Source organism: Leguminivora glycinivorella, chromosome 12, assembly GCF_023078275.1.
Source record: "Leguminivora glycinivorella isolate SPB_JAAS2020 chromosome 12, LegGlyc_1.1, whole genome shotgun sequence".
NCBI lineage: Eukaryota > Metazoa > Arthropoda > Insecta > Lepidoptera > Tortricidae > Leguminivora > Leguminivora glycinivorella.
This window is the reverse complement of record NC_062982.1, coordinates 24095307-24117163: the sequence shown is the minus strand read 5'-3', so window position 1 is coordinate 24117163 and position 21857 is coordinate 24095307. Positions and strand designations below refer to the sequence as shown.

General features: G+C 44.2%; 1 protein-coding gene across 3 annotated transcripts in view; it reads left to right on the top strand.

Annotated features, from left to right (window-relative positions):
* LOC125232137 (fatty acid synthase) overlaps window positions 1-21857 on the top strand; it is a 73960-nt gene that overhangs the window by 40772 nt on the left and 11331 nt on the right. Inside the window, exons 1-11 of one of the 3 annotated variants that reach the window (XM_048137767.1) lie at window positions 1211-1332; window positions 5528-5698; window positions 12557-13323; window positions 14092-14322; window positions 14666-15302; window positions 16133-16326; window positions 18221-18449; window positions 18885-19135; window positions 19592-19819; window positions 20207-21071; window positions 21528-21625. In XM_048137767.1, coding sequence (XP_047993724.1) covers window positions 5539-5698; window positions 12557-13323; window positions 14092-14322; window positions 14666-15302; window positions 16133-16326; window positions 18221-18449; window positions 18885-19135; window positions 19592-19819; window positions 20207-21071; window positions 21528-21625 — 3660 coding nt within the window. In that variant the 5' untranslated portion in view covers window positions 1211-1332; window positions 5528-5538. Of the gene's footprint in view, window positions 1-1210; window positions 1333-5318; window positions 5459-5527; window positions 5699-12556; window positions 13324-14091; window positions 14323-14665; window positions 15303-16132; window positions 16327-18220; window positions 18450-18884; window positions 19136-19591; window positions 19820-20206; window positions 21072-21527; window positions 21626-21857 lie in introns of those variants that run through there. The other 2 variants (XM_048137765.1, XM_048137766.1) reach the window with 2 other exon arrangements.

Sequence of the window (21857 nt, the reverse complement as noted above, 5' to 3'; positions counted from 1 at the left end):
GAGTCTCACGGGAGTTTTATAGTTAAAATTGACCGTTATCATTTTATTTATTTTGATTGTGATGTTTATTTTACATTATTGTATTTTATCATGCTTTTCCCCGAGTGCGATCACGCATGCTTCATTAAAAACACTGGAGAGCTAAAACATACCTAGTAATCTTTTTTATAAACATACCTAATTAATATAATTAATAAACATACATAATTTGGCCGTTATACCGACTACCTCACCGGGCGCTCGTACCGTGTGCGGGTCGGCTCGGCGCTCAGCGACGAGCGACAGGTGTCGTGTGGAGTGCCGCAGGGCTCTTGTACCGGACCCGTCAGTTATCTGATGCACGTGAACAGCCTGTGCGGCGTGCTGCGGCGCTGCTCGGCGCACATGTTCGCCGACGACCTGTGCATATTGCGCGCCGGCAGTGCGAGCGAGCTGCCCGACACCTGCCGCTTGGTTCAGCAAGATGTCGATGCAGTAGTTCGTTGGTCGCATGATAATGGCATTGTGCTTAATTCTGATAAAACTAAGCTATTATTCATTCGATCTCCCTACCTAGAAGTATCTAACCTGTCAACTCCTATTATAACCCATAATTTTTCTTGTATGCATAATAATATATTAGTCTACCAATGTAATCCTAATATCTCGTGTTCAATGTGTAACATATTTAGGCCTTAAAGTAGATGAACACTTGACTTGTTGAACACGCAACATGTTGACTTTATTTATAGCAAGCTTAAAATATTATTAGGAAAATTTTATTATCTAAGATTCAAAGTACCTCTGCATATTCTAAAATATTTATATGTATCCTTAGTTGAATCGATAATTGGTTATGCTCTAGACTGTTACGGATTAACAACTAAAACGAATCTAAACAAGATAGAATGTATGCAAATAAATAAATAAATATTATAGGACATTCTTACACAGATTTACTGAGGCCCACGGTAAGCTCAAGAAGGCTTGTGTTGTGGGTACTCAGACAACGATATATAATAAATAAGATTCCTAAAATTGTTAGTAAGTAATAAAACTAGAGATAAAAATAAAAAAGACTACAGAAATTTGTTCAAAATATGTAATATTCTTCCGGTGAGCCATAAGCATAAATATTTAATTTTGTACAACAACCATGGCAGTCGAGAGCATACCCAGTTACACTCTAACGATGTTTGTGGAACCAGGTCGGTGTCTGCGGGCAAGTTTGTTGTGCCCAGGGTCACTAACTACTACGGCGATAGATGTCTTCACAAACGCCTTCCCTACATACTCAACAGCCTGCCCAAGTGCCCACTGACATCAGACAGGAAGCCAACAAAGTTAAATTTGGTAAAAAGCTGCGTAGTTACCTCATAAATTGTGTATAGAAATAGTTTATCATACCCAAGTATTTAATACTATAGATTATTTTATAATATAAGAGAGTAGAGACTGCACGATCCCACAGTCAAACCGTGGAAACTGTTTTGTGGGACACTGTACTTGTATAAGCTGTATACATTTATGTTAATGGGTCACTATCAAGTTTACCTTATCGCTAAACGACTATTTCGGCTAGATGTCAGAAAATTCAAATATACAGTCAGTATAAAGTCAATTCAGCTGGGATGACATGAAAGTAGAATACTCAATCAGCAAAAAGTAAATTTAACTGGATGGCTAAGACTTAGAATGAATGAGTAGCCAAACGTCTGGAAATATACATAGTCCGTATGATTAGCATATCTAAAAAGCCAAAAGTGTAGTTAGTTAATTGACGTCAACACAGAACTATTCAGTAGCAAAACGTCCGGAAATATAATGTGTCTTCGCCATGGTTTATAAATATGTAACAGAACAGTTCTTATTAACAGTGCGAGAAGGTTTGAATTCTCAAGACACTTAAGCATTTTAAAACCAGACGTTTTGCTAACGGGTCGTTTGGCGTATATTCTATTTAGCAATAAAAACATTAAACAATCCAGATTTTTTGCTCCTTGACTGTTTAGCGTTCATGTCTGTTTTGTAATACAGACATTCGAAGATGAAGATGTTTTGCAGTTAGATCATTTTAAATTGTTACGTTTTAAGATCCAGACGTTTTGCTAAAGACACATTTAGCATTCATGTCTACGTAGTCACAAAGACATAACACAATCCAGACGTGTCAGCTATATAGTCTTTTAGCGATAAGGTAAATTTGATAGTGACCCATGTTAATAAATAAATAATAAAATAAAATAAAGGCCCATTTAGACGGTACGACAACTCGCAAACGAGTTTTATTACATTGCGGTATGTAACCTCAACAGCCCGCAAAGTAACTAAAATCGCATGCGAGTTCGCACGCCGTCTAAATCAGGCCTAACAAAACAACATGACCCTACATTACATTCGTACGTAGACGTCAAAACGACGTGTAATGTCTGGAGCATGGCTTCCAACGTGATATGACGTTTCAGGCCATCACTGGGTGCGCAGGCGCACAGTAGGGAGGTTACAACTTCGATATCACACGGTGACCTGTCACGTGGCAGAGAAGATAAAGCGTTCCTGTCGTGACATCATGGAATAGGGAGATAGACTTTAGTGATTTGGCCGTTATCGTTTTATTTATTTATTTACACAAAGAAATTACACAGTATGACAGTATATAAAACTAAAACACATTACAACAAGTAACAACAAATATTAAACTATAAAACCTAACATAACACACTAAATATACTAAACAACAGATGAAGACCTAGCATCCAATCTCACACAAAACAAAACCTCAGACATTCGTCACGTATCAACACCCATCTTCTCGCAAGAATATATGAGTTAATGATTCTTCACAATATAACTTCAACTTGCGGTGGTATTTAAATTTGTTATTATTCAATTAATTATAATTAAATTACCTCTACGAAATTCATTAAAATTGAGATTGTAACTTAAAAACTCATTACTTTCCGTGAGTAAACAATGTAAACATACGCGCCTGTAGCCCCGTTCGTACTGTTCGTAGCGCCGTGCGTAGCGCTACGGCCTACGCCCTCAAGGGCTCGATCGCCTCTACAAGCCCTACCATGTACTTCAGTAATACTACTATCGCCCTTCCACTACCTATACGTGTTTGTATAACATGTCAGTACAGACAGCACTTCAAGAAATTGTAGTTCCACCTCTAAAAAATACTTAGGTAAAATACCTAAATTAAAAAATACATCACAAACTAGATACATTTTTGAGATTTATTTAATCAACAAAAATAACGAAACTTTGCAAGTTTTACGTTGATAATATAATCAGTTTTAAAAGGTTTCATTTTTATAATAATTTCTCCGCGACCAGGTATCAAAATTCATACTTACCTTGGTCCGACTTATTTACTAAAATAAAAACTAATGGTAACTAAATAACGGTCGTGGCGTCAAGAATTTGTTTACGTACACATTTGCAGTTTTTTGAACACGGACGTATTTGACCTGTGACCCGCGACGTATTGTCTCACAGATAGGTAAGCTGGTTCGCGCATGATACACATTATATACCATGTGCCGGCGAATGTTATTGTACGGTACCTACGACGTGAAATTCGAACAGGTTTACCCTTGAACTGACGCATCACTAACATAATGTAGATCACGCGTAGAAATTCATGATATGCAACTTTTCGCGTCCATGAATAGTTTAGTGAATATCACGTGAGATGGCGCTGACGATTTCTAAATCGCGTCAACGGAACTTTCTTTGGGGTTCTAATGTAAAGATGGAATCTACTTTAATTTATTTTGTGACTGGTTGTTATAGTGCCTAAAGTGTGATGCCCTCTTTACGGGTACGGGCCCTCTTCACGCAGCAGATTACATATTATCATGTGGCGTTGAATGTTATCGACTTATCGCACGTACATACAAATTCGTATTGGTTTTGCCGTTGACCTGACACTAATTAATGTAGGTACATAGAAGTAAACCACGCGTTAAAACATGAACTGTGACGTCAAATCAAGTTAAACATCTGTACAACTTTTGTTGGTGAATTAGGTACCTAAGTATATCACGCAGAAAATCCTCATCATCAGCACGTGGCGGTGAATGTACTGCTGCTCTGATAACAACGTGAGATTCGCATGGGGTTGACCCTCGACCTGGCATATCACTCGGGAAGAGAGATATCTTATTCACATTGCACACTGCGCCTTTTTTCGTCTCTATAATTTTTCTATATGAATATAGAGGCGGAAGATCTCTCAGATCCTGATATTTTTGGATTGGTTGAGCTCAGAATCACCAGCTGGTGCTTCCGTTTAGCTTGAGCTCGCTGTATATGAAAATATTGGAAATGTATGGACATTTTAGTTTCTATCTTGTCACGCGCATACAAACACAAAATCTTAACGTGATGTACGTAATGGAAGGGGTGTTTTCGGGACATTTTTTTAAATGGTGGAATGAAAAGTGCAGTAGAAACCGCTGTTCATTTCATAGCGAAAATAAGTTTATGCTAATAATAAGTTTCGACAGGCCTTGATCTCTCTCAGTGTAGGTACCTACTTTACCTATGTGACCTATGTCATGTACATATTTTTACACGTGCAATACGCAGGTAGGTAATGTACGCAGCAGCGTTAGACTAAGTCCTCAAGGAATATGTTTTCGTCTTTCTAATATATCATTTTCAAGCAGGTAGTTTTTATAAGAGCTATTCAAATCTCTCTTTTACTAACTTTCGAATTTTAGTGTCTACGCAGCATTCGTATAAAATTGAGCCCATTATATTTCATCCCGTCCTTTAGTACTAACGCTAAAATTATAAAGGATGAACGCTACTTCTCTCGGGTAATCTAATAATGTCCCGATTGTACTCAACTACTTACTGGCACGAACGGCCGATGACAGCAATTGGCACACAAAGCGCTATTGTACGATTGTCGTGGTAAATGTAGTAATGGCTCCACACGCTTGGTGTTAGACACTAATATCAAATACATACCAAACAGTACCGAACATAAACACGGGATCCCCACGCTTGTCGAACACGCTTTTCACCCCGGCACGCAAACACCAAAGAGAACAGGCAAACGTCTCTCCAACTGTCCGTGTTCGTTTGCCAAGCTTGGTGTTCCATGAGCTCGTATCGCGTCCCAGCGCCGCGCCGTCGCCACGGCTGCTGCACCCGCTAGCCCCGTGGAGGTCGAAGCGGACGGGTCACTCGGAAAACAGTCGACCTTGCTCGTCCTTGCGCCCGTGATAAGGCAGAGCCTCGACGTGCGTCGCAGCTGACAAGTCGCGACCCCGATATCGGGCCCTTTTAACCGCGCGCCGCCCGCGCCCGACTCCACTCTCCGCGTGCTCGCGCCGCTGTCCACGTCCCCAACTCCTCTCAATCTCACCCGGGAGGTAGCCGAGCTCGGTCGCATTTCAACAATCGAATCCGCGAAGTGATTTAGTGGAGACCATTCAGGTGTTTCATTGATCCGATAGAGGTGAGACACCCTCTTTCTCCGGTGCAGTGCAGACTGTGGAAAGTTGTGAAACGGTTGTGCTTGTTGCAGATTCGTGAAAGATGCCGAGCGTAGCGAACGGCCGCGGAGGCGCTGACGACGACGTGGTGCTGACGGGGCTGTCGGGCCGCCTGCCCGAGTCCAACAACATCGAGGAGTTCGCGCAGCAGCTGTTTGACGGCGTGGACCTGGTCACCGCTGATGACCGCCGCTGGACACCCGGTGAGCACGCACTTTATAAATAGTTATATGGTTTGGTAGTAGTGGTAGTGGTTGACCTCTATCAGCTGTTCATACCAACCTACTTATAAGTACTTATTAATGACACATTTGTACAGTATATGGTATGACTTCGTAACAGAACTTCAATTGATAAGAAGTGGATTAACTGTCAGCTGGTAAAAGCATCATAATAGTTACTCAAAGTTACTAAAGACATACCTAAATGGTTATGACTTTCGAAATTCGTAATAGAACTTCAACTCGATCAAGGGTTATGATTTTATGGTTTCAATTTCTATACAAAAATTTCTGCATCTTCTGGAAGTGTCACTGAATGCTTACTATTTTAACTATGGAACACAGTAATATCATAAAATAAAACCTCTTACAACAAATACTTAGAACATTAATAATAATGATATAATTATACCTATATTTCTCTGTTATATAATATTTTCTTGCTTCGTGATAATTTCATGATATTGTAACTTAATTTATTAATTTTATTTAGCTTGGCATGTGTATTTTCTTTCTTTGTAAATGACGATCCTTATTGGGAGACACAATTATTTTTATTTGGAATCTATTATGTAATTTTTGACGATCATGATGAGAAGATAAACATAATTTTGACATGTAGCAAATTTATAGTGTAATTTTTATCATGAAATAAAGAAATCTAAATCTAAATCATTAATGCTATAAGAGAACCTATCATATTAGAGGGTCATTAATGAAGGATAGTTTATTTATTTATTTTCCACTTATTCTTGGTTTTTGTAGTCCCATTTAATTCAGATAACTTGTAGACACATCGAGGGTGAATCCACGTAAAAGTAACGAGTTCATTGAGTGTTTATTAGAACTATAGCTATAGCTGTAAATTAAACGATCTATGCATATATCGGGAAAGTAACACTTATTTAGAGATAGATTATCACTTGAACTTGCATCGTGAATAAATGGAACATGCTAGAAAATCGTGACTCATGTTACTCTTGCCGCGGATTTACCCTCGAGATCATGGCACCCAAAAACCCTACACCTGAAATAGATGTAGAGTGTTATTTACACCTATCTACTTAAAATATAAGCGTGATAGTGATAGGTTGCGTGATTTACAGCTTAATAAAACTTAATGAAACTGCCCGTTGCATGCGGTTGACGTCGTGTACCTTCCGATTGTTTAGTGACACTTACATAACAACTCATAGAGATCTTGACAATTTATGTTGTGTACAATAAAAATCTACAATACCTAAGGGTATTACACAGAGGTTAAATACTTGCAATAGCTCTTCACCATCAAGTATAAGTAATGAAATATGTAATATGAGTCATTGAGTAATTAACCTTTTTATTGAATATATTAATAATTCATTGCTTACATCAATATACTTGCGTGTCCTTTTGTTTTGATAAACGAATCAAAGTCGTGAGAATATTGAGTCAGATTATTGTCTCAGATGTAGATCTTAATCAGACACTACATGTCATGTCAGGTGATCATGAAGGAAAAGTCCGGAAGAGAGCACAGTACAAAGGTATAACAAAGAGCTGTGTAGTGTAAAAAGAGCCTCACCTACTTCTTTTTTACTCCTTATCGTGACGATCATTCTAGCCTATTAGCGCTTAGTGACCCTGCCTGCTAAGCTGATGGTTCTGGGTTCGAATCCCTTAACGACATTTATTTGTGGGACGACACAGATATTTGTTCCTTATAGATTATAGACGGGATACCCCCATTTGCCAGAATTTCATTTGCCATAATTTTATTTGCCATCCTATTCAATAATCATAATATTGTTTCTCATAACATCTTATGCCATAATCATTGTTTACTATATTAATCTAGTGCCAGAAACTTTGTTTCCCATAAAGTCAGTTTCCATAATGTCATTTGTCAGAATCATCGAAATCCGTAATTACCACATTCCATACCATCATTTGTCATACAAATTAGCGTCCAGAAAAGTCAATTTCCATAATGTGCTTTGGCAGAATCGAAAACTACTATAATAGGTACTAGAAGGACTAGAGAATGAAACTGCTATCAGAAAGTAGGTTAGGTTAGGTTAGAACTGTGACCCCCTGGAAAATGAAACCGCTATCAGAAAGTAGGTTAGGTTAGGTTAGAATTGTGAACCTCTGGAAAAGGAAACTGCTTAAAAAGTAGGTTAGGTTAGGTTAGAACTGTGACCCCCCGGAAAATGAAAATACTATCAGACAGTAGGTTAGGTTAGGTTAGAACTACGACCCCCTGGAAAATGAAACTGCTATCAGAAAGTAGGTTAGGTTAGGTGAGAACTGTGACCCCCTGGAGAATGAAACTGCTGGAAAAGTAGGTTAGGTTAGGTTAGAACTGTGACCCCTGGAAAATGAAACTGCTATCAGAAAGTAGGTTAGGCTAGGTAATAATATGGGCAACAATTAATATGGCAATAATTGCTTATGGCGTTTGAATATTCTATGAAACCATATTATTGCACTTAATAATATGGCTAACAAATAGTATGGCATTGTATGATTATGGAAGGTAATATTCGGATAAACAACGAGTATGTCATATGATTTTTATGGTAAACAAATCATTCGGGCAAATGAAATTCAGGCAAGTTAGATTCGGGCAAATGAATATTATGTTAAATGACTGTCGGGCAAACAATAGACAACCATTATAGACAGATATTTGTTGTTATGGGATGATGGATGTTTTCTATATGTATTATTGTATTTGTATATTTGTTTATGTAGGTACCTATATGGTTGTCTGAGTATCCACAACACAAGCCTTCATGAGCTTATCGTGGGACTCAAACTCTATGTAAAAATGTCCTATTATATTTATTTATTTATTTCCTTCTTATTTATTTTTTTACTATGGTATGGTTCTAGTAATAACCTTTGAATGGGCAGAAAATTTGGAGCAAATATTTTACTAACTCAATAATATCATGATGTAATTAGGGGTCAATACGAGCGCAAACTGGCAGGTTGTGGTATCGGTTGATCCCGCATGTTATCTTATTTTCGCGGAACATTTCGGTATTATTGGCACAGTTTTACAAGGATTGCGGCAGAAATAAACACAATGCTCTGAAGGTATAAAGTACTTTTGCTTTTAAAGTCACACGCGGGTCGGACGCGGTAAAACAACATTAAGTATTTTACCTTTTTCTGACATTTCGGCCAGGTTGCAGTTGCATTGACTGTTTTTAGCGTGCATCTGGCCGAAACGTCGGTAAAAATGTCGGTGGTAAAAATGTGTACAAAACGCAAGAATTTAAAGTGTTATAAAGTAATTGTACTGACTTGTAACCGCTCTACTTGTGCATATAATCTATGAGATATAACAGTATTCGTATTGATATTATACATACTTATGTATAATACAGGTTCGCGTCTTTCCAATAGATATCGAGCGTCGCAAAGTTAAAGAAAACTAAACCTACTTTTTACATCACCCCCATACACAAGGGATACAAGTCATGCAAGTTTTCAGAATCAACTTGATACTGATTTATAATACGATACGAAATAACTCAGCTTTCAGACAAAAAAACTAAATCTAAATCGGTTCATCCGTTCGGGAGCTACGATGTCACAGACAGACACACACACAGACAGACAGACACGTCAAACTTATAACACCCCATCGTTTTGCGTCGGGGGTTAAAAAATAACTTTTACAATATTGTCTTCGCAAGAATTTTCTTTAGTGTCCCTCGCAACAGTTACAAAGATTTGCAAACGTGTATTGTAAATAAACAGAAAGATAACATTAGGTCAAGGGAAAAAACAAATTGTTTACAGGGCTACGTATCATCACCCACGCGAAGATACGCGTTACACGTCAAGTCTATATAGATCTCTTATTGCATACAGTTGTTACGGAAGTATGTCATGGATGGAATGGTTGTTGGATGATGTCGGGAGTGCGGCTTGAGATGGGCGCAGTTGTAAGGATTCCGCGGGCGTGGCTATAGAGGCATGCAATACAAAATGACGTGGAATACATTCATTTGTAATGTAGTTCTTTGTTTACTTTTATGGCATTTTGTCACGTGTACGGAAACTTTGTCTTTCTTCTTTCAATTCCTTCTTTACTATTTCTTGTCTTTTTCTATTTCTTTTTGCAGCATTTCTCTTTAGCTCTGTGTGTATATTTAGATTAAATTTGTAATTTATCTAAAACCTAAACGCCGGGTTTGAACCGCGATTATAATAGACAACTTCCATAATAAACTCTAAAAGTCTCTTCTTATTCTTTGGTTAAATTCAATAAGATGTCATATAGTTATACTGTATCATGATAGTTATACTATAGGTATGTATTTGTATACTATATCGACAAGGGGATTGATGAATAAAAAATGTAGTGGCATACATCAGTAGTATATCAACATAATCTCATGGTGATGTACATTGTACATACATATAGAAATTGAATGAATGTTACTGAATTATTTCAGTTTCGAATCAAACAATACAAAAGAAAATCTCTCTCCCATATGAATTGTGCAAATTTAATAACAATTAATTTGTACTAATATCAGAACCGTGGGCTAAATGTTAAATTATGATTAGTTACATGACATTAGGAACCACCGCGTACTCGTAAAATGCCAACGTGAGAGTATCGTGGCTATCGCGAGGGACCGCGTGCTCTTGGCCATTATCTCGCGCGCCGGCGCCGAGCGACCGCGAGGTCTCTCTCGGTCACCTTCCGCCACTCTTATGTCATACTCATACGTTACTAGAGATAACACGAACAAAATCTCTCAACTCGCGGAATGTATGCCAATTATAATTATTCTTTGGGAGCATCCATATTACGTCACAGCAACAGGCAGGGATAGTCGGCAATAAAAATATACATGCTTGAGGTCCCTGCACATTATGGTCGAGTATTCATATTTTTTGCACTTTGTATAAAGTGCCAGGGAAAAGCGTGACCAAAGTTGGCTTAAAAAAAGTCTGCGTAATATATGAATGAAAATAAGATTGCATAAATAAGTAATTGGTAAAATTCCTTTATCTTGATGAGGAGTAATTTGTATTGTATCATAACCGCGAGCGTGTCGTCATCGCATTGTTCCGGTAAATTGTAGGTCCGCCGTTATTGTGCGCGGGAGCATCGAACGCTCCGGATAACCAGTGTTAGTTGGTCCTTATATCTAACTAATGCCTTTAAGCGAGCAATTCTTGTAGATTTTTTTATGTATACCGGCGATCTCGGAAACAGTTCTAACGATTTCGCTGAAATTTGTTATGTGGGATTACAGATGTGAAAAATCGATCTAGCTTAGTCTTAGGTCCCGGAAAACGAGGATTTTCGAGAAACACGATATAATAAAAAAAATTGGCTGTGACAGACGGACAGACAGACGCATGAGTGATCCTATAAGGGTTCCGTTTTCCCTTTTTGAGGTACGGAACCCTAATAAAACCGAGCGAAGCTTAGAAACTAACTTTAGAACACAGGTAATACTAATACATAAAACTAATTATTAACACTTAATAAAAATCACATCAAATCATAAGTTATCACGGAAAATTTGTACTGAAATGTTATTTAAATTCAACTATTTTATATCGCTCTATAGAACTCGAACTGGCTTATATTGGTCCCTCGCGTTTTCCACGTGAGAAAGGGAATACAGCTTTGGTCGCGTGTTCGCGTCGGCTGATGGTGAATGGTGTACTATAACAACTGCAACCTGCCCGTGAACTCTGCGCCGTCGTGATAAGGCTCGCGATCTGCGCGGGCGGCGGCAGCTTTCACCGTTAGGTGGCGTGATGCGCGCGCGCCGGCATTGACCCTGAACTCGCCAAATCAAATATTATGTTACGAAGGGCCATGTGATCTCAGTGCCCGATCTCTGCGATGATCGCCGCAATTCAATTCAATAAATTATGTCAAAAATATTATGCAAAGGTAAAATACAACACAAAAATTTAAAAAAAAGTAATATTACATAAATTATTTTATATTCAGTTTACTATAAAACTCCGGAACCGGATGAATGCCCCGTCAATTAAAGAATCTTCTAGCCTTTTAACAAATAGCTCATAACTCTCATAAGAGTCTTAAAAGAAACGGCCTCTTTAAATTTATAGTGTAATTCTTATCATGAAACAAAGAAATCTGAATCTTATCTAATTTCAACACCCTCGACAAGTTTAGGTACCTACGATTAACATTGTTACATAAATTACTGTCAGGAGTTTACATTGTTAAATAAACAATGATTTGCAATTACGCTGATAATGTTGTCAAAATATTCAAAATGAAGTTCACATGACGCACTGGGAAATCAATGAAGACAGGCTGTTATATAAGGATATAATAATAAGGATATGCCTAAACAAAACAAATACCTAATAAGAGTTATATGTAAGTAATGTATGCACGACGGTCCTAATTTACGATCAGTTATTAATTCCTAGCTATGTCACGATATGTTTATCGCTTGTTCCTCACAACATATTTTTATGTATAGGTTAATCACGTTTCGATACCCTATTGTCACGTGTTTCCCCTGTAATACACGAGCGAATCCCAGGGCCATACAAATTGCGAAATATTTAATTTACAATATCTTTAGATTAAAAACCATTTTTCCTGTTAGAAGCGATGAAAGGGACATTTTGTTCTAGGACACGTTTTTTTGCATAGGTAATGAAAACAAATATGTACTTAACGTGAACATTTTTTCATATGTGATGTAAAAAATCAGTATGGTAGTTGTTCCCTTGTGACACACACCTTGTGTACTATATATTCCACTGTTCAGTGCTCAACCATTTTATTTCCGGTAAAACCAATATTGACATTTGTATTTGTTTTTATTGCAGGAGTACACGGGCTGCCGGAGCGCAATGGCAAACTCAAAGACCTGGCGCACTTCGACGCCACGTTCTTCGGCGTGCACGCCAAGCAGGCGCACCTCATGGACCCGCAGCTGCGGCTGCTGCTCGAGCTCACGCACGAGGTCATCGTCGACGCCGGCCTCAGCCCCGCCGAGCTGCGCGGCTCGCGCACCGGCGTCTACGTCGGCGTCTCCAACTCCGAGACCGAGGAGGTGTGGACCGCCGACGTCGACAAGATCAACGGCTACGCGCTCACCGGCTGCTGCCGCGCCATGTTCCCCAACCGGCTCTCATACACCTTCGACTTGAAGGGACCCTCGTACGCGATAGACACCGCCTGCTCCAGCTCCATGTTCGCCCTCGCGCAAGCCGCCAGCGCTATCCGCGCGGGACACTGCGACGCGGCTATCGTCGCCGGCACTAACCTGTGTCTGAAGCCCGCCAACTCGCTGAACTTCCACAGACTGAGCATGCTGTCGCCGGAAGGGCGCTGCGCGGCGTTCGACGCGAGCGGGCGCGGCTACGTGCGGTCGGAGGCGGCGGTGGCGGTGCTGCTGCAGCGGCGCGGCGCGGCGCGGCGCGTGTACTGCGCGGTGCGCGGCGCGCGCATGAACACGGACGGCAACAAGGCGCAGGGCATCACGTACCCGGACGGCCGCATGCAGCGCCGTCTCGCGCAGGAGACCTTCGAGGAGGCGCGCCTGCGCCCGCAGGACGTCGTCTACGTCGAGGCGCACGGCACCGGCACCAAGGTACTTAACAACTATTATATAACTTTAGTGTACGTTTATGGCTAAAAATATAAACAAAACCATCCGGCGTATCATGCTGCCAATTTTATCACTTATCCACGTGGATAAGACATCTGTCACTCTCACACTGACATGCTTGCTAAAGCGTGACGGATGCTTTATCCACGTGGATAAGTGATAAAATTGGCAGCATGATACGCCGGCATAGCTTCGCTTTAAGTAGTGATAATACTGATAATCCATTAAACTTATACGTGTATTTTTGCACGAAATTAACGCACATACCTAATAAATCACAAACATACTCGTAACAATGCAATAAACATAATAATCTACGCGAAATCATCTGTCTATAAAGCAAACTAAGGCGAACCTTATAAAGTTATAAACAAGAACTTCATTTTATCTCACGACATATCAACACTATCTAGGGACACATTCTTCCCGCTTAGGACTTTCGAACAAAAAAGTTCGCTCGCTTTTTCATTTTCATACTATATTATGAATTATACTTTGTATATTTTTTTTTTGAAGGCATACATTATAAGATTCAAGCTTTGAAACACCAGTGGCGTAGCGTCGATACCACTCGATTCCCAACGGGTTCCCTAAAATTCTGCAGTATCTGTAGAAATCCATACAAAACAGATCCCAAAAACCCCTCCGGCTTTACCAACAAAAATTTTCACGCGTCGCCACTGTGAAACACAAAACTACTTTGTATTAGTTTATATTTCTATATGCTTGACACTATTGCTCTATTACCAGGTCGGAGACCCCGAAGAGGTGAACGCGATCGCGGACCTGTTCTGCAAGGACCGACAGACGCCACTGCTCCTCGGCTCCGTCAAGTCCAACATGGGCCACTCCGAGCCCGCCTCCGGGCTCTGCTCCATCGCCAAGATGGTCGTGGCCATGGAGAGCGGCGTCATCCCCGGGAACCTGCACTTCAAGAGCCCCAACACTGACATCCCTGCGCTCAGCGACGGCCGCATTAAGGTAACTAACAACCAAACACTCCAAAACTAAGTCAACAAATTCATATTTTTTGATGAATACTTTTGCATGTTAAATTGTGTCTTGTTTTTTAATGCATGTTAATTATATGATGTAATGTTTTGAAAAGAAGTGCCCCGCCGAGTTTCTTGCCGGTCTCATAGTGGATACCCCCCTCCAACTGAGAGGGGACTGAAATTTTCTCGAGGCTGAGGCGTAGGGTTAGAGCCGAAGAAGCTTTATTTGACGTTCATATGCGCATTGGATTATGCCTACTCGGAAAAATAAATAGTTCATTTCATTTAACTTTCTATGAAGCAAATACTTACTGGATATTTTCTCTCAGGTCGTAGACAAAAACACCCCCTGGCAAGGAGGTCTAGTGGCCGTGAACTCGTTCGGGTTCGGCGGCGCCAACGCGCACATCATCCTCGAGTCCCAGAGCGGCAAGCGCCCCCCTCCCGCCGAGTACCCCGCGCCGCGTCTCGTGCTAGCCTCAGGAAGAACCGATGAAGCAGTAGAAAAGATGCTCAAGTTAGCCGCCGAGCACCAACGCGACGCTGAACTACACGGGTTGCTAGACGCTATTCACGCGCAAGCTATCCCCGGTCACCCTCGTCGCGGGTACGCCGTGTTAGACCCGGCGCGCGGCTCCGCACCCGTCATCGAAGTTTTAGAAAGCGAGAGCGAGCCACGGCCTGTATGGTTCGTGTTCAGCGGCATGGGCTCCCAGTGGGCCGGCATGGCTAAGACCCTGCTCAGACTGCCGACGTTCGCGGCGAGCATCGCGCGCTCGGCGGCGGCGCTGAAGCCGCACGGGCTGGACCTGCAGACGGTGATCACGGCGGCGCCGGACGCGGCGTTCGACAACGTGATCAACTCGTTCGTGTCGATCGCGGCCGTGCAGGTGGCGCTGGTGGACGTGCTGCGCGAGCTCGGCGTGCGCCCCGACGGCATCATCGGACACTCCGTCGGAGAAGTCGGTGAGTTGTATTCTTACATTATTTTACGACATTTTTGAAGTGAAACCGCTAATGCGGCTTCCTGACTGACAGCGTTAAACATTTAACGCTCGGTGTTGCCAATATTTAAAATACCCTTTCCTATTTTGATTTCCACATTACGAAGTTTCACTTCTTCCGCGCGAAGAAACTCCACGCACATTTCTTTTTATTGAGAGTAGTCCGATTTCCGATTTGATTATTAGTTGGAATTTAAACTTTAATAATTCAGTATTCACCCTATAGTTGAATATCACATCCGACATAAAAAGTTTTTGAGGATACATACCTACAGTTAATTCAGCACTTCCGGTTGAACATATAACTTAACATCTTGAAATATTAATCATAAGATGACAGCCAAGATTAAATTTAATATACTTTTGCTTAGTTATTTTTGTCTAAATTTAGTCACAGTCGATACTTCAAACATACTTAAAGTTATAAAATTAAAACCCACCAAATGAAACTTCTTATTGATATGATAATTAAATTATGACGAAACCTATACGAATCGGGTATTATCGTTTTCAATGCGACGCTAAATGTGCTAAACGGAAACAGATCGTATCGTACGTTTACAAATGAGTGTATTGAGCTAAGTATACGGAATTGGAAATTAATAAAATATGTTTTAGTAATACTGTCAGCATCGAAAGTATTGCGTCAGCTTATCTTATATGGCTATAACGCCTAAATCGTAATCGTAACACACCTTTGTAACCATAAAAACAAAGAGGCGGTCCGGTATATTAGGTGCCTCGGTTATCACAGCATTTTTTCACTCGTTTTCATGTATATTTCCCCGTCAGGCTGCGCGTACGCGGATGAGACGCTGACGGGCGAGCAGGCGGTGCTGTGCGCGTACTGGCGCGGGCGCAGCATCGTGGACGCCAAGCTGGCGCCGGGCGCCATGGCCGCTGTGGGGCTCTCCTGGGAGGACGCCGCGCGCCGCTGTCCCGCCGACATCGTGCCCGCCTGCCACAACTCCGCCGACAGCGTCACGGTGAGTACTCGCCAGCCCGTGTGCGAGAGGCCTGCAGGGAGACCTGTCCCGCCGACATCGTGCCCGCCTTCCACAACTCCGCAGACAGCGTCACGGTGAGTACTCGCCAGCCCGTGTGCGAGAGGCCTGCAGGGAGACCTGTCCCGCCGACATCGTGCCCGCCTGCCACAACTCCGCCGACAGCGTCACGGTGAGTACTCGCCAGCCCGTGTGCGAGAGGCCTGCAGGGAGACCTGTCCCGCCGACATCGTGCCCGCCTGCCACAACTCCGCCGACAGCGTCACGGTGAGTACTCGCCAGCCCGTGTGCGAGAGGCCTGCAGGGAGACCTGTCCCGCCGACATCGTGCCCGCCTTCCACAACTCCGCAGACAGCGTCACGGTGAGTACTCGCCAGCCCGTGTGCGAGAGGCCTGCAGGGAGACCTGTCCCGCCGACATCGTGCCCGCCTGCCACAACTCCGCAGACAGCGTCACGGTGAGTACTCGCCAGCCCGTGTGCGAGAGGCCTGCAGGGAGACCTGTCCCGCCGACATCGTGCCCGCCTGCCACAACTCCGCCGACAGCGTCACGGTGAGTACTCGCCAGCCCGTGTGCGAGAGGCCTGCAGGGAGACCTGTCCCGCCGACATCGTGCCCGCCTTCCACAACTCCGCAGACAGCGTCACGGTGAGTACTCGCCAGCCCGTGTGCGAGAGGCCTGCAGGGAGACCTGTCCCGCCGACATCGTGCCCGCCTGCCACAACTCCGCCGACAGCGTCACGGTGAGTACTCGCCAGCCCGTGTGCGAGAGGCCTGCAGGGAGACCTGTCCCGCCGACATCGTGCCCGCCTTCCACAACTCCGCAGACAGCGTCACGGTGAGTACTCGCCAGCCCGTGTGCGAGAGGCCTGCAGGGAGACCTGTCCCGCCGACATCGTGCCCGCCTGCCACAACTCCGCCGACAGCGTCACGGTGAGTACTGCCGGTGCCGGCCTCGCGAGCCCGTGTGCGAGAGGCCTACAAGGAACCCTGGGTACGTAGCCGAATGGCACAAACGCTCACGAAACGAAACGCTCGTAATAGATATCTATCCTATCGCTCTTGCGTATTGGCACGACAGAGCCAGACTACCTTTGCCATTCGGTTGCGGCACCTGTTCCGCCGATATTGTGCCCGCTTGTCAACTGGAAAAATTTAAAACCAAATATGTCTTTAAATTTTCCTAAAAAAAACCTACGGTCGCTTGCTCGATAGGAACGGTCTATTACCCTCTACCACACCAAGTTATAGTAACATCAAGCAAAATGAACGACACTTGTGGTATAACAGATCGCACAAAACTTTTAGGGCCAGTTGCATCAACCACATTTAACAGACACATCATCGTCACGCAGCAGTCGTCTATGGAACTTACCATACAATTGAATCAAATTTAACGAACGCTTTAACGGCCACAAACGGTTTGGTGCAACCGGCCCTTAAACTTCATACGTATTCAAATCGTCGCAACATGCTTGCTTAGTCTTCTCCGAGGCCACGGGGACAACGCCGTCCCTGAAACGTTGGAGGTCAGTTTAATAAGTAGTCATACGCGATTAAGTCCCGATTTTAAAAATAATTAGCTTGTTCTGCCTCCCCAATTCTATGATCTATCTTTCTATTATCTAAAAACAACCCTCGCAAACATTTTCTCAGCAACAGAGTGGTCAAAACATGGAACAAATTACCAGAGGACGTGATCTCAGCACTGAATGTTAACCAGTTTAAGAACCGACTAGATAACTACTTAACAAATTTAAAGAACACATCTTAAGAAAGAATTGTTGGATACATGCAACTATCACTTGTTATAACTGCCTGCCTGATTAATAAATAATAATAATAATTGATCCTATTAACGTTCCCGTCTTTCGCAGATCTCCGGGCCGCCGGCCTCCATCGAGAAGTTCGTGGCGGAGCTGTCGGCGGAGGGCGTGTTCGCGCGCCGCGTCAACAGCTCGGGCGTGGCCTTCCACAGCAAGTACATCGCCGCCGCCGCCACGCAGCTGCGCACCAGCTTGCTGCAGGTCATCCCCAAGCCTAAACCGCGCACTGCGCGCTGGCTCTCATCCTCCATCCCTCAGGATCAGTGGGGCTCGGATCTTGGTGAGTTTTCACTGATCAAAGAACGTCTGAGTAAAAAAAAAATAAGCTCGTTCAGATGACTCTTATTTGGTCGATAAACGGTTAAAGTGACCCTGATTACATTTAACAATATTAACATTATTTTGAGACATATAGTATCACTCGGCAAGGTTCGGACGAACGCCCGTCATTTGTTTAGAAAACGTTACGATGTTTCATACATAGACACCTATTTATGCCTAATATGTATGCTCTATATCGGCTCTAGACAGTCCGAACGATGCCAAGTTATAAGCGTGCCCTAAATGTCGGTCACGATTTCAAAAAGACCGGCCTTTATTCGAGCCTTGCATATTATCACTCATATCGGGTCAAATTATCACCGGTTTCCACGTACTTCAGCTTACTCTTGATATTCTCGTTGTGAGAAGAAATAAGTGATGTAATATTTTCCAGCTAAAATGAGCGACGCCGCGTACCACGTGAACAACCTGCTGTCGCCGGTGCGGTTCGCGTCGGTGCTGGCGCTGGTGCCCTCGCGCGCCGCGGTGGTGGAGGTGGCGCCGCACGCGCTGCTGCAGGCCGTGCTCAAGCGCGCGCTGCCCGACGCCGCGCACGTGCCGCTCGTGCGCCGCGACGCGCCCGACTGCCTGGTGCACCTGCTCAGTGCCGTGGGCAAGGCGTACGCGGCCGGCGCGCAACCACAGGTAACTACTACTCACACCCGATAGTCCTGTGTTGTGGTGTCTGAGCGTGCTAGGGTGATCAAAGTCGAGTTCTACTGTCAGCTGAGCTGAAGCGAGGCATGCCCGACAGTGTTTGTCGTCTAAAGAACGGGAAACAAAAAAAGACTTGTCTAATAATGTTCACTTATATGACAAAGACGATAATTAAAATAAAGTTGTCTGCTTTTGTTTTTTTTTCTGGGCGGGTGAATTGTGTGAATTTAGTTGTTACATTGGCAGTAATGTATTTTCTAGGTGGGAGAATTATATGAAATGTTATTAAAAAGTGCTTTTTATACGCCGTATCGAAAAGCGCCAAAAAGATACTGGTGTATGTACAAATTTAATAGCTTTTTGAGGAATATATTGATGTTAAAGGTACACGACTAATAAAAGTTCGAAAGTACAAAAAACTTACATTAATTATTAACTGTACAGGTGGCGCGACTGTACCCGGCCGTGTCGTTCCCGGTGTCGCGCGGCACGCCCGCGCTGGCGTCGGCCGTGGGCTGGGACCACTCCATCGAGTGGTCCGTGGCCGACTTCAAGCAGGCCAACAGGACCGGCGAGAACATCATCGAGTACGACCTCGGCAAGCCGGACGAGGCCTTCATCGCCGGACACAACATCGACGGGAGAATCCTCTTCCCCGCCACTGGATATCTAGTAAGTTATTATTTTGTTACACAGCGGTACTTACTGCGGTGCGCTAGCTCAGAGATCTGAAGTGGATCTTGGCTTCCGGCACTAGACTCCGCCATTCGTTCTTATCCTGTTCGATCTGATACCACTCGGTCACTTGAGGGTCACACAGATGTTTCTGGACCTCATCGATCCACAGTAGACCACTGCGGTGGACTTTAAATAGTCGCTCTTTAATAGAGCTCGACAAAAATCGAAAAGTTAATCACGGTCTGTATCCCGGTCAATATAAGTTTAACAAATTAATCGTGAATCATTCAAAACTTGTATAATATATAACCTATTTTCGTGCATCGTGAAAAACTAATTTCAAACAGGCCACATTCCTAATGTGTTCGTTTCTCCCGACAGACGCTAGTGTGGCGCACGGTGGCCAAGGTGCACAACCTGAAGATCGAGGAGGCGCCGGTGGTGTTGGAGAACGTGCAGTTCCGGCGCGCCACCATCGTGTCGCGCGACGCGCCGCTGCGCTTCCTCGTCACGCTGCTCGGCGGCACCGGCGACTTCGAGGTCTGCGAGGGCGGCGCCGTCGTCGTCACCGGCACCGCGCGTCTAACCGACGACCCGGCTTCGGAGCGACTGCCCGCCGCCGACCTCATCGACCCGGAAGAAAAGCAAGAAGACCTCCCCGCTCTCGACTCCGAGGACATCTACAAGGAACTCCGCCTCCGCGGCTACAACTACCAGGGCATCTTCCAGGGGATCAAATCCTCGGACGGGCGCGGCAAGAACGGCCAGCTCAAGTGGGAGGACAACTGGATCTCGTTCATGGACACGATGCTGCAGTTCGGCATCATCGGCGTCGACACTCGCGAGCTCTACTTGCCCACTCGTCTGCAACGCGCGTTGATCGACCCGATCGCGCAGCGTGAGGCCGCCGAGGCGGCCGCGCAGCAGACCGGCGGCACTATTCCGATCAAGCTGCACCGCAACGTGGACGTGACCGTGGCGGGTGGGGTAGAGTTCCGTGGCGTGAAGACGTCTCTGGCGCCTCGTCGCACCAACGCGCAGGCGGCGCCCAAGCTGGAGAAGTACGTGTGGGTGCCGCTGGACGGCGCGCGGGTGGGCACGGAGGACACGGGGCGCAGCAAGCGGCAGGCGCTGACGGCGGCGCTGCAGCTGGCGCTGGAGAACTGCAACGTGCTGAAGATGAAGCTGGCCGAGCCCGCGCTGCAGCGCCCCGCCGAGGCGCTGCTGCTGCCGCACGCCATGCAAGGTAACACTCCTTTATATCCTGTTGCTCTCTGCTGGAGTGTAGGGCTCCAATCATATTCCTCCATTGTCTCCGGTCTTGTCTTGGGCAACTTGGGTAACCTCCTCACACCCTGAGCTCTTGCACTCTTTTACTAATTCAAAAAGTACCTTCGATCTCTCGAACCGTGTACCACACTCGCCCACAATGTTTGAAACATCTACCCTGCAGCGGTTAGTTAATTTTACTTACTTGAACGAGTTTGAAGTAATTTTGTTACACAGGATGTTACACCAATCACAAAGTTATTGATTATACTGAACCGCGACCGACCCCAAAATCGCCAAAATTAAACCAAGTATTTTTGTTATTTTCGGAGTTGGTATCTCAGTTTGACTTACATCTATTATTACGTTTCTGTGTCTGTTTTGTCGTATAAGCTCTCGAGCTCCTAACTAACTGTGGGCACGTTGTCCACAGTCCTGGAAGCGGAGCCGGCGGTGCGCGTGGACGCGACGCTGGCGGCGGGCGCCGACGCGGCGCACTACAACGCCGCCATGGAGCCGCTCGGCATCAAGGTACGCATACTTCTCTCTGGGACTATTGCCAGCGTGACCAGTGGCGCTCACTCTCACTAATACAACTAATTTTATGGACAATCAAACACTAAACTGCACAGCTAAACTGTGGAATGAACTGTCGTCTGCAGTATTTCCGGACCTATACGATTTTCAAACCTTCAAGAAAAGAGCATACACCCGTTTTAAATGCCGGCAACGCACCTTCAGCTTCTGGTGTTTCAGGTGTCCA